We start from the raw sequence: 14,263 nt of genomic DNA, 5'->3' as shown, positions 1-14,263 counted from the left end.
CTGCGTATGCTTCAAGAATTTATTCCCATAGATTAAAAAAAAGTTTAAATATGATGTGAAAGTAAATACTCTCATTGTGGTTATTGACTTCCACATGCTTTTAAACGTATGAATTATTGTGGCTGGAACCCGCAGTGTTTGTGTGTTGTCTGTAACGTGATCTTTGCTTGGTGGTAACCTTGAACATTTTCTTTTGGCTCCACAGAAACTTTAATGGACTCCACCACAGCAACAGCTGAACTGGGCTGGACAGTGTTTCCTGTATCAGGGTCCAGTGACAACAGTGTAAGTGCCTTTGCTTTTTATGACAAGTGTCTTAATTTGCCAGCCCTCTGTTTTATGTAATTATTTCCTGGAGATCTGTAGTCTTTTAGATTTCAGTTCCAACCTTAATCTAATGCACTACAGCCAGTTAATCATGGCCTTCAGTATCAGAACATTAGAGCCAGGTTTGCTGGAATGAAACTCGGCAGGCTGGTAGATCTCCAGGAATAGGGCAGGGTGGGCATGATGCAATTATAACTGAGGGGAACAAAATACGCTGGCAGCCCAAAGGGTTTGCTCAATGCACGTATGTCATACACTGATGTTTAGCACCTGTTTATAATGATATATGGGACCCCTCCCTCTGTTTGTTTCACGTTTTACTAAAAGTAGTGCTGCTTTTAGGGAATTTATACATAAAGATAACACTGATATCACCGCCAAATAATGAGTTCATAAATAAAAAATACGAAGAATTACAATTTGAAGTTGTGATCTTGAACATTGAAAAATGCAAGTTTTTTTTCACTTAAAGGAACACTGGATTTTTTTTGTTTTTGTTTGTTTTTTGTTTGTTTTTTTGCTTCAGGTTTTCCCCTACAGTTTCCCCAAAGTGTAGTTCACTTTGACTGCACTGTCCTGAACTCAAGGGGGGAGGTAGTGGTAGGAGGTGGTTTACTACACTCCTCCAAAAGTTACATAGTGCAGTTTCTGCATTGCATAACCCAGAGTAGCAAACACAGGGGCACTATTCTCCCTATTACAAAAAAAAAAATTGAAAATTGAAATATTTCATAGTGTTGCTTTAAATATATCATTGATTAAATTCTGGATTTGTTCAAATAAATCATTTATTTAAAATTTGAATTTTTTTGAGGTTTTTTTTTTATTATTTTCACGTATTATGTTGTAAGTGTCATGTTGCTCAAATCTTAAATTGTCCTGTTTCAAATCTTATTTTTTAAACAATGAGATTGTTATTGTTAGCTATGTATTTTTTCCTCTGTGTTGTTAGTGTTTGTGCAGTTTCAATGTTCATCTTAAACTTCAGGGAACTATCCAAATAGAAACTGGGTCATAGGCCTGAAAGCGGCAAGTGAAGACACTTTTAGATGGCCAATTAAAAGTTTGTATTGTCTACAACAATACAAATATGTCAGATTAGGACAGGGCCAGAAACACGTATTTGGCATTTCACTAGTGCTAGTCTATTGTAAGTGTTGTTTTCTCAACATTCTCAAGTTGATGTCAGTGTTTCTTTACTTGTGAAAAGCATGAAAATTTTCTTGGCGTTTCTCTCAGTGTCAGATACAGAAGTTCACAATAAAGTGGTCTCTATTCATGCCAAAGACTGCATACCCGCCCAGCTCCCGTCGGTCAAACTGAAAACACAGTTTTGATGTTCCAGACTGTTCAGTGCTCCGCCCCTACACCAAAATCGAGACTCCCCGCATCCCAAGAAGCGAAAAAAAAATATGTTTAGTAATTTGCTGGTGAATTTCGGAAAACCACTCCCTATTTTACTCAATTATTTATGCTTCTGTGGTCTATTTTCGTGGGGCTGGTTTAAATTATACCATTCCGTGTGTCTGCATGCAGTAAGAGAAAAGAAGAGAGAGTGAAAGGGAGAAGAAAAAGAAATGGAAGGAGAGGAGAGAAAAAAAGCGGAAAGCTTTCAACAGGGTCGCTCGTGCAACTTCAAAAGTTTTTCAGATATAATTCTACTCACCATCATCACGTCGAAACCTGAGGGCATGCAGCCTCTTCCTCACTGATGGTGCAATCAATAGAAGAGAACAAAGGAGAGAGTCTATCAGGCCCCACACTTCTGGATCCAATCTGAAATGCAACCATATTCACTTCTCATCCTCCCGAAACGTGTGGCCCTCTGGAATTGCACGCACTTTGCATCACTCCCTTTTTCATCTGCACGCAAAATATGCCTGGACGAAATAATGACACGAGTCAGTTTAATGTGAGCAAATGACAGTCTTCAAAGCTGTGAAACATACAACGTCACCTCACGTGCTTTTCTCCCAGTCGCACGGTACGTTTCTTTGTGTTACTCACACCTCAGTCAAAGCACATCAGCATTAAAATAGTACTTGCAGTCCACAGAGAGATGAGTTCACTCTTTACAGTGTTGTCTGTCCAAGTTAAAAGGCAAAGCTTTTAAGAGTACAGCAGTTTCTATATACAAATCCCATTCCCAGAAAAGATGTTATAAAAATACAGTAAAAAAAAAAAAAAAGACCAGTATGTTTCAGAGACAAGGATGATGAAAAGATTCAGCATGTTTTCAGTGATACACTTAGATGCCTGCAACACGCACAAGACTTTAGCTGCTCAACCGCTGGTGGTCTCTGATTCTCCTCTTCATTCTGTGCCGCACATTTCAAGCACATTCACTTTGTCTATGTAGCCATGCTGTTGTTGTAAATAATGCAGAATGTGGCCTGGCATTTCCCTGCTGATATCGACATGGAGTTTCCAGGCAAAAGACGTCATATTGATGGCAGCATATGTCTCTCCAAAATACCAATAGTAATTTATTGATGCAGAGGTGCACTGTGTTAAGTGACAATGATTTTCCACAGTACTCCTGAGCCCATGTGGCTGTGTCCATCACTGTAGTGTAACGGTATCTCCAACAACACCACCTGAGGGCTCGATGGTCTCACACATTCAGGAGCAGTGTCTGCCCTTGACCTTTATTTACAGAGGTTTCCCTGAAATTGTTTCGTGATATCATCAACTGTAGATGTCAAACGACCTGAATTCTTTGCAATTTTGCGCTGAGAAACATTGTCTTTGAACTGACTGGAAAATTTGGTACAAAGCAGTGAACCATGACCCATTTTTACTTGCAAAAAACTAAACTTTTCTTTGGTGCCCTCTTTTGATGACCTCTTTTGTTAGCAGTTAAAGGAACACTAGATCGTATATTAACGTTAAAACTACAGCTTCAAAATCCTTGTGATGCTTCACTGAGCCTCTGTCGTTGTTACTCCAAGCTCAGCACTGTAGAAACTGTGCTACGTACATTTTGGAATGGGCAGGAACATACCCACTCCCTCCCACTTGATTTCAGGACACTGTGGTAAAAGTGAAGTTTTCCCTCTTAATAAATACAATAAAATTCAAAATACAGTGATTGTTTTTTTCTTTGTACTTCTATCAGTTACGTAAAAGTTTTTAGTGATTTAACAAAGTGGTTTTTAGTTTTTAATGCAATATTAAGAAGTGTCCAAACTTTTCTCTAAACGTGCTTTTTAGTATTATGAATACTGAAACAATGCCATATGCATCATTCTCTTCTCAATGGTCACATTCTGTTATTGTGGGTTCTACATAGCGCATATTGAGTTGTTTTGGGAAAAAGGCACCGTCTGCACTAGTGCAGAACAGGTGGGATAGAAACCTCGGGGATAGAGCGGCCTTAAGTTATTGTCTTACACCCCAGCGGAGCCCCAGGGGCCAAGCTACAAGATCAATATCAGTCACAATATGGAGTGCTCCCTCACCAGCCGGCTTACCAGACACTGAATGGCTTTGTTAAAGGAACAGTTTTGTCAAAACTCAGATTTCCACAGTTTTCCCCTCTTCCTAAATATAGTCTGTCAGTCAAAATACACAGTGACAACATTCAAACAGCAGGTAAAAGCGACCCAAATTTGATTTCTAACAAAATTTGATTTGTTTGTTAGTGTGAACCCAGTATTTTTAAGGTGAGCCGTATCTGACTTTAGCCTGAACACACCAGGCTCTAAAAGGATCCACATGTTCAAACAAACAGTGCTAACTACACACTCACTTGAGATGAATTTTATGTATATACTGTACCTTACGGAGCATTTTTGTTTTGAAATGTGGGTTTAACAGAAAACAGACTGGTGTTTTACTTTGCACTGTGCTAATATATATATATATATAAATATATATATAGACGACCTGAATAAAAAAAATCAATGATTATTCTTAGGCTGGATACAGGTATGAATGTATCCTTCATTCTAAGGGCAAACCTGCAGGGAGTCTTTTACTAAAATTAGCTTTCCAAAAACGGCAATCCTCAGTGACGAACATTTCAAGTGATTCACTTTCAAGCAGCCTTCATAAAGACAAAAACCTTTTTTCAACAATGAGTGACATCAAACTGGATTAAGACATTTCATGTTGTTTCCCAAAATTCTTAGAACAAAACAATATAAAAACAAACCAGATATTGTCCGTTGTTTATTCACTATTCTTGAAATGATTTGACCAGAAAGTAAATGGAACATTCCTCAATGTTGCTGTCTTTCCCGGCATTTTAAAATGAGGACGGTTGAGCTGGAAAAGTTGCACGAGTTCACGTCAGGCAGTTCAGTTCAGTCTGAGTAATGTGCAGGAAATCTCTTACACAACATTTCTGAGCTAAATCTGATTTAGATTTCTGATTTCTGTTCTGAAATCCGATTTGGTGATAATGATCATCATAAGAAAAGTTGAATCTGATCTGGGAAAAGTCCTCTTATTTACAACAGCTTTGTGAGAAGTCTGAAATCCTTGCTTGTGGAGCTGAAGTTTATTTCACTTTTATAGTCCATAGTGAGCCACAAGGTGGTTGTATCGATATATATATATATATATATATATATATATATATATATATATATATATATATATATATATATATATATAATTGATAGCTTAAGGCCTAATAGATTGTTTAAAAACAATAAATTGTTTTTAAACGTAAAAATGATATTTTTCAAGAGTTGCAAAGACCTACATATCACAGTCTTCACAGTTCATCTTTTCAAGTGAGGATTTACAGATTAGTTTGTTTTGAAATGTGAAAGTCTGATACAGTGTGTGGGGTGTATCTGCTGAAAAGGAAATTTTCTTTAAAATGGAACTACTATAGTGAATGTTTTTCAGCGCCAGATGTGAAAAGGTTTTATTCAATCTTCTATCAACATTGTAGCCCAAAATGCTGAGTACTTTTCCACATCTTCAGCTACTAAAGCCCTTGATACACAATATGACATTCAAAGACTTTAATAAACTGTGGGTATTTCAGACTGTCGGACTGATTTATAAGTCGGCAACTGTAATATTGCAGAAAGCATTTGCCAAGCTTTTCTGCTGCTTTGCTTCACTTACTTGTTTCCTTTCTTAAGTTTTATTTATTTGATGTATTCAGGTTTGCCCACCGTGTTTTTATTGGCTGTTGTTTTTGACTGTGTAACATGAGCATCTAGACCAATCACAATGCCAGACCTGAATGTTCCTCTGGCCATTTTGATTTACTAGATTAATTTATCTAATCCAGCAAAATTCAGTTATTTTTGTCAAAATGGTGCAAGCCAAACCACATTTCTGCTTTCTTCACCATGAAACCTGCACTGATGAATGCTCAGATGGAGTAGTTCTCGCTGCAGTTCTTAAGAAAGGAAAGAATGACAGTAAGCAAGGTAGATAGAAGGCTTCTAAGGTAGCCAGCTCCACAAAAAAAAAAAAATCCTTTTCCACATAGTGATGTTGCGCCAACTTTCCTACTCAATCTTCTCTCAGCTTGTTCTGACTTCCGTCAGCAAACCATTTGTACTTCCTTCACCATGTCCTCAGGGTTGCTGTGTGTATGAATGGGCTGTGAATGCTATAGGAGCATCAAAAATCACACCGCAAGCGTTTTCTTTAATTGAAGCCTGTAATGCCCCAATTTCTGTAATATGTTGTGATGGAAAGGCTTTTTTTGGACATAGGCACCTTACGTAAGACGGTTTATTCCTAATTTATATCTGCTGTGGAATATGCACTTGATAAATGCTGGAAACAAAAAAACATTACCAGCTTGGTTATGTAACTACTGCTTGCTGTGACATGTGCAAACACTGTACATCCATATTTTTGTAGGCATCACTTATAATTAGTAAATTCGGGTTTTTAAGGTGTTGTGTGGACTGATAATTGTGCACACATTGTGTAATCTCTATGGACAAACATGGACCTTTGTAATGGACTTAAATTTTAGTGTCGCTGCCACACAGCTCCAGGGTCCTGAGCTCCAATCGTGGAGTTTGGTGACTGTCTGTAAGGAGTTTGGTGTGTCCATGTGGGTTTCCTCCAGGTGATCCGGTTTTCTTTCACGGTCCAAAAAAACGTTGGTGGATTGGCGACTCAAAAGTGTCCATAGGTGTGATCATGTGAAGGAATGTGTAAATGTGTGTCGCCCTGTGAAGAACTGTCGCCCCCTCCAGGGTGTGTTCCTGTCTTGTGCCCAGTGATTAAAGGTAGGTTCCAGACTGTTCACAACCCTGGACTACAGAAGCGGTTACAGAGCATGAACGAGTGAATGAAAATTAATGAAATTACTCCCCTTTAATGAGCATTAAGAGTATTAAGAAAGGAATAAAAATGTTTAAATATAATAAAAAAACAAAATATAAATAAAAATTAGTTGTGGTCGATATATTGTCCCAATGAACGATGTTTTTTGTCAGTTTAAGACAATTTAATGCCACTGATATAATGATAAAATTATCACAAAATCAGTTTACACCCCTTTACAAAGCAAGGGACTTTTAGCCAAAACTTAATTATTAAAAATATTCATATGTGGGAAAAAAAGTCAATTTTTTCAGCCAAATCAACTTAATGACCCCAGAATAGAGAGACCAGAGAAGACCAGAGAAGGCAATAGAGTGAGTGGCTAAAATACTGGTGCCATTCATTGTTAGCAAAACAAAAATTCCAGTAAACACAATGAGCAATAGTGTCTATATACTGTATGATAAGTCGATAATGTAATTATCGTGACAGGCCCAAGCGCAAGTAGCCCAGTGTTACCCCCTTGACACTAATCATCAGTGGAAGTGCAGTTTGTGAGCCAAAGCTAATCATTCCTATATAAATATCTGATCTTGTTAATGCTTTTCATGGCTGAATGCCATCAAATCCTCACAGGAATGTTCCAAAATCTGGTCTAAAGTCTTCTCAGAAGAGCTGTTGAAGTGAAAGTGGAACAAATTAGCTTTGATTTTTGGATGAGTCACTATATATTAGCCTTATAGAGTGCCGTCTCTTTACAGTCCAGGAGCAGTCACAAATTTTGGCCTCTTGTATTTCTAATTCAAAACAGCAGCTTAGCTCTTGACACACATATTACTAATATGACTAATCATTTTACGCATTAACACAGTCCTTAGTTTTAATCGGAGTGACAACTCATGAGCTTTCAGTGTAAGTATGAGTGATTGTACTTATTTAGCATTACGCTGTGATACATTGTGATTGACATTAACGTAGCGGTAGCAGGGACTTGTGGGGTCATTCTAGACTAGATAGATGGCAATGCATCTTCAGGTTTCATGACTTCTCCTTGAGGTAATTATATACAGTACTGTACTTTATATAGTTGACAACACACTTTCTCTATTAGTGGTCAGCGTGAGAAGAGCTACAAAGAGTTGTAAAGAAACAGATGGCTCTAAAGAGCTCACGTCTGGTTGTAATATATTACACGCCATACCCCTCGGAGCCCCTCTGAAGAGGTATTTGGCTCTGGGTGCACTCCATGGAAGTCATTTCCAAACTGAACGACCGTTCGTTTTGTTTCCACGTCAATTAGAAGTGCTCCTTAAACCCGTATTTTTACAATTTTAGGCTTCTTCTCATCAAAGGCTCAAATGTCTGTGTGGTCATCCAGTCCCATAAATGCCGGAGCATCAAATCAAGTTTGGCAGCATCTAGTCTGATGGCTTTGATTTATGCGAAGGAGAATATGTAAACATGATCCACATGGAGATCGCGAGAGAAGGGTTAAAGAGCCAATAAGAAGCTTGTTTGTCTAACTTCACATGTTGTGCATTACCAGTGGATGGAGGTAATTGGAGTTGACTGCTAAAGACAGCTCAGTTAGTGGGACTCTCTGTCTCTCTCACTCTCTCACTCCCAGCCTCTCTCCACCCTCCTTGTGGTGGGAAGCCCAGCAGTGCACTGGGACCTAGCCCCACACCGCTCTGTAATCCAACACATGGCCCGGGTGTCATTTGTCCCACACGTCCCCCCAGGACAGACGTGCCTACTGACAGATTTCCCGCAACTGAAAATTGGGCAACTCGGGGCCTCCTCCAGCTAGTTCTGTCCTTGCTTTTACGTGCATTATTTATTTGTATGAATCCGTGATGGATTCCTTGCACCAAGCGCCATTCCGGCCATTCTCCTTCTCTTAATGCCAGTATTATGTTAGAAAATAATTCATGTAAAGAGGTGTCAGCAATGCTCCACATTCTCGGCACTGTATTGCGGCTAGTCCAAACGACAGTCCAGGGAGAAAGTTATGATAGCTGGCCTCATGTACTCTTTGTAAGGTTTTGACAGATTATTAGCGAAAGATGCTGAACTCCAGCTAAAAATTCAGGAGTTGTGTTACGGTGCAGCAATTAATATTGAACAAACGGTGATCGCTGGCAGCCTCTTTGTCGCCCCAAGCTAGCCTGTTCCATAATTCACCAAGAGCACTCCGTTACGCTAGGTTGTACCAATCACAGAGAGAGAGAGAGAGAGAGAGAGAAAGAGAGAGAGAGAGACTGTCAAAGAAGCTTATAGATTACAGCTCAGTTGAACTTTCTCTCTCTCCTTGGGTGGCGAGGGAGTTATTGATTTTAAACTGAATTCCCTGAGAACATTCTGCTATATATCAGTCGGATACTTTCCCTGAAACTAGCAAGAGATCCATGAATGCTACTGTCTCCAACAGTTATTTGCATTGTCTGGCAAGTTCGAGCTCCGGTGCGGCAAATAAAAGGCCATTAGTTACCATGTGTGTTTAATTACATGGACAATGTATCATGCTTGCCAGGACTTTCATAAGGCATGGCTGAAATTCACTCTGTAACAGCAGAAGGATATTGAACTGGCCTTGGCCTGCAGTACTAGCTGTCTGTCCTAATTGCCAGAGCACAGTAATAGGGTGAGTGAAGAAGAACAGTAAACCCCTTAAGAATTCGGTCATAATTGAAAGATGGAAGACATAGCATCCATACGCCCAAGGCTGTCTTTCCAACCACTCGACTGAGCCGTCTGGGTAGCCCACTCTAGCACGAAGTGTGATGACCCCCTTTATATTTAAGTATGACCTTGCAGGCCAAGGTTTGGAACCACAGACTCAGTGGCGCCCCACTTGCGCTGGTGCACTTGCTGTTTGGGTGCTAGTCTACAGGGCTATCGAAAGGGCACCAGAACTGTCCGTTCTTGGACAATTCTCAAAGGGGAGCAGCTTGGCTCTTGTCTTTCTGGAGGCCTGCAAAAGAACAAACAAAAGGAAAACCTAGTTCTCTCTCTGTTTGTGGTTCCAATGTTCTTCCCTAGAGAAAGGTGCCCACAGATTCATGAAACAATGGTTCTCAGAACACAGAGTTTGAAGGTCTGGTTTCACTGTTTTCAAAGGTTTGAAGAAACATGGAATTCATGATTCAGAAGATTTTTTTTTTTCTTTTTTGCTTTGTTTTCTTTTTTCTCCATATATATATATATATATATATATATATATATATATATATATATATATATATATATATATATATATATATATATAATTGAAAGAGTAATTAATAATTACTCAAAACCCTTAATAGCAATTAATAATTAATAAAGAAATGAATAATATATATTTGACGATCAAGATCATGTTTAAACTACAAACGTGCTTTGCTTCAAGTAATTAGATATTAAAAAAAAAAAAAATCTTAAAAACGAGCAAGACTACAATTTCCAGTCATGCAATTGCATGCACACACACACACACACACACACACACTTACTTTCCATTTTTTTTTTTTCCTTTGGACAACCAGAACGCTTTTGAAGACTTAACATGGGACTTCCCTGCAGTCTTAACACAAGATAAATCCCTGGTAGCAACAATAAACCTTGAGGGCAGAAAGAGCTAGTCGTTTAACGGTCAGACGGATCGAAAAATCTTTATCCTCTCAGAATTACCCCCACCACCTTCACATCTTAAACCACATGACCACCTTCAGCCGCACTCCCACCGAAGGCCAGGGGAAAAGCTGTGAAAATGAAGACGTTTCATTTAATTTCACACTTGCCGCTTGATCGCTGGGGCCTTATTATGCCCCATTTGGTTCTCTCCACTGCCTGTGATGAAAGAGTGGCAGAAAATCTGTGGCAGGACAAAGAGAGGCCCTCCTTCAAAATGTGTTTGTTTGGAGTCTCTGTAGCTCACTCCACTCCACCCCTCCCCTTCCCACCGAGCATTGCCTTTGCTAACTCTCCATCTCTCATTAGCAACTTAGCAACTGCCTCGCTTTTTTATTCCTTCCTAATTTGATCAGTCAAAGCAGCAGCCTCCAACAAGGGGATGTTACACTCTGTCTTCTCCTGTTTAAGCGGCCTTCACCCTTTCCTCACTGCACGGCCTGTAGAAGAATGCTCTAGCTTAAGGAGAGGTGCTAAGGTCAATGGCTGCCCATGACCCTGGACACATTTGCCCATTCGTATGACCCAGATTGTAAAGTGGGCGATTTATAGAGTTTCCAGCATCATGTCACATTAAACGCAGACACATTTATTGACTGGAATCCCTCATTTAGAGCTGTTGGGAAAACTTAATTTACACTTAATGTATTACCTGGTAGAAGAATGGCAGTGGCTGCCAGATTCAGCTGTCCCTCAAACTCTTAAACGTCGCGTATCACATTGTTCTGCCGTTGGTGACCCTGTACATATTTAGAATAATTTTATTCTGTCTGCGGAGAGTAACTGGGACATGGGAGGGAAGAACAAAAGCCTTGTGAAAGAAAGCTGTTCTAATTAGTCTGAGGGTGTTTGATAGAATGGGGGTCTCGAACATAAGGCTTGACTTTCTCCCCGAATCCCGTCAAAACTCTGTCAAAATCCTTGTTAAACGGCGACTAATTTGGGAAATTATGTCAGCTGTGAAGTGAAGAGTGAGAGGAATGGGGTGGGCAAGCGGTAGAGGGGGCAGGATGCAAACAAATTCATTTCAGAGCCATGGTGTGAGGAAGCATATAAGGTGTGTGTGAGGGGGGGGGGGGGGCAGAAAAAAAGGGCTATCCCTGCTGGACAAGGTCAGGGTTGTGACTCACTTGGTGGTTGGAACCTCAGCTTTTTAGTGCTGAGAGCCCTTAGCTTGAACATCAGCCAACTGGACTGGAAACCACAGAGGAGGCATCTGGAGTCACTTTAGGCCACGCAGTGAAGTCCTTGGTGCATGCACCCTTATTGTATGTAGTATAGAGTTGTAAACTTAATAAGAAGTGTGTTTCACTCACTCCAAATGGCGATCCATATAATTTGATTATCCTAGGTTTGTAATGTTTAAGGGGATGAAATTTTGGCATGTCGGCTTTGCCAAGCGCAGACGGTCTTGACTCCATTAGCGAAGGCTCGACGAGGGCCAAATTTTGAGGGTGATTTTTGCTTCTTTGTTCAAGCCTTTGGAAATCCAATGCCCATAATTATAAAAAGGCATGAAATAAAAAGAGCATAGATTAGTGAACATAGATATGTTTCCAAAACAACATGGATATTTAAAGAATTAAAGGAGCGCTAGGTAAGATTTGTTATTTTTGGTCTTATTTTTGGTTAACTTTCACAGCATAATAATAATTTAACAGTAATGTGTTTACCGTGTGTTAGCATAATTACCAGCGGTTTTAGCAGCATGCTAGTACTTAATAATTATTCATTAATTTAAAGCAACACTAGGTAAGATTTGGTATTTTCGCTCTTGGGCTCCTCTGACGTTTACAAAGTGAACATTTAAAATAAATATAGAACAATAGTTTTGTGTTTACTGTGTATTAGCATAGTGTGTTAATAATTAATCATTCATTTTAAAGAATACTAGATTTGGTATTTTTCCTCCTGGGCTCCCCCTACTGTTGTAGAGTGTAATTCACTTTTACAGCATTGTCCTGAAAGTGTCAGGAGGTGGGGGTATGGTACACTCCTCCAGTAGTTACATAGTGCAGTTTCAGCAGTGCTAAGCCCAAAGTAGCAACAGCAAAGACACGTCATTGAGTCTGTAATTTTAATGAAAAATTCCTAGCTACTGTTGACTTAACTACTGCAAATGTGCTCCAAATTCTGAAGAGAGGGTCGCACAGTTGTCTCCTTCAGTCAGCGCCACTTTTCACAGAGCCTGAAAGATTAATTTTGACAGTAGTCCCTTCGTCTTAGCACCACATCTAAACATTTCAGATGTGTGTATACCATACATCAACAAGTTGCCAACAGAGCCGTGTTAGGACAGTGTGGTTATTGTTTGCTTTTTTCCAAAGCAAGACCAGTTCCTTCCTGCATACCATTCCTCAGTGTATAAAAGAATCATATGCTAATGGCGGTTCTCTTTTCTGGTGCCAGAAGACGGGCCGAAGCCAGCTCAGCGAAAAGTGAGCGACCGTGTAAATGCTGGAGTTTATCACCTGTTCTTCCGTTTAGAGCAAGCCCACATTAATAATGCATCCTCTCCTCGCATAGAGAGACAAATAAACACAGGCCAGGTTCACTCAGTGTGGCCAAGTGGGGGTCTCCAGCAAACACAACCTATGCCAACCCTTTTTTACTGGCAGTGCCAGAGTCTTTTGGCAGGATAGCCCAGAGGATTTTACCCTCTTCCTCACCTCATACCTCCGCTGCCCTGTAATCTACTCACTGCCTGTGGGGAGAGTTTCTCAAAATGGCTCGGCTACTCTCCGAACGTCCCTTGAGAACCTAGATGGACACGCGAAAGCATGTTGCAAGATTATTTGCTGTTGCCCTGCGGTTCAGAGTTCTGAATTTATGTATTAGAAATAATTTGTGAGCTTAGATCCAAATGGGAATGGGCTTAGCCAAGCTAAGGGTTTTGAAGCGAGAGCAGAGTTTGGCACTAGCTAAAATATTAGGTGTGCAAATACGGTTAAACGTGTAACTGTTATTCAAAATGTTAACTTGCTCCCACTCTTTTGAATTTTATGGTAACTGTTGCATAGTATTAAAAATGTCAATTCTCATTTTAATAATAATAAAAAAAGAACACTAATTGTATTAGCGATGTCAAAATTAATGGGTTAATACACTGGAAATTTTACCTGATATTTATTTATTTAACTTTTAAACACCAATTAATCTTCATACCATATTAGGCCACAACTTCCTCCAAAAATGTACATATATTTCCTGTTTTATTTATTAAATTAAATACAACATTGCTATGGTTAAGTTGGTAGCTTCCATTTTATTTATGCCGAAATATGAAATATCTGGGCAAAAGCTGCACTGTAGTGTTACTTTTGTATATTTAAGCTTCTATCTCATGGTAAAGCTTTCCTTTTTCTCAGCAAATAAACATATTCTAAATATGAATAATTATAATTACACTGAGATATTATAATACAGTAAAAAAATGGTTTCATGCATATCACACTACACATGTATCTCCCTTGACGTTTGACAATGAAATTTTTATTTGTTTACATGACATTTTGTTGATTACATTTTTTATTTATAGACACTAATATAAATATAGTTCCACTGTGTTGATCAAACATTTTCTCATTTCATGTATTATATGTGTGTGTATGTATGTGTATATATATATATATATATATATATATATATATATATATATATATATATATATATATATATATATATATATATATATATATATTTGTGTGTATAGATATATATCATCTAAAGCAAAACTCACATATGTTTCAATACAGTGTTATCCCTGCCCTGAGAACAAATTGAGGCACAAGTGTCTGCAGCACTTTATCCTTAATGGAAAACATAATGAATGTAGTGGCCAATAAATTCTTGTTGCTTGTCACTACTCGTGTGTGTGTGTGTGTGTGTGTGTGTGTGTGTGTGTGTGTGTGTGTGTGTGTGTATATATATATATATATATATATATATATATATATATATATTTGAAGTTTGAATTAGATTAATGCCTCAGTCACATCAAACTGAAACAAGC

General features: G+C 38.9%; 1 protein-coding gene across 2 annotated transcripts in view; it reads left to right on the top strand.

Annotated features, from left to right (window-relative positions):
- Positions 1-14,263, top strand: part of ephb2b (eph receptor B2b) — a 220,195-nt gene that overhangs the window by 83,487 nt on the left and 122,445 nt on the right. For both annotated transcript variants that reach the window (XM_066673311.1, XM_066673310.1), the window contains exon 2: positions 206-285. In XM_066673311.1, the coding sequence (XP_066529408.1) occupies positions 206-285 (80 nt within the window). The remainder of the gene's footprint in view (positions 1-205; positions 286-14,263) is intronic.

This window comes from Hoplias malabaricus, chromosome 5 (assembly GCF_029633855.1).
Source record: "Hoplias malabaricus isolate fHopMal1 chromosome 5, fHopMal1.hap1, whole genome shotgun sequence".
Classification (NCBI taxonomy): domain Eukaryota; kingdom Metazoa; phylum Chordata; class Actinopteri; order Characiformes; family Erythrinidae; genus Hoplias; species Hoplias malabaricus.
This window is presented reverse-complemented; position numbering and strand designations above follow the sequence as displayed.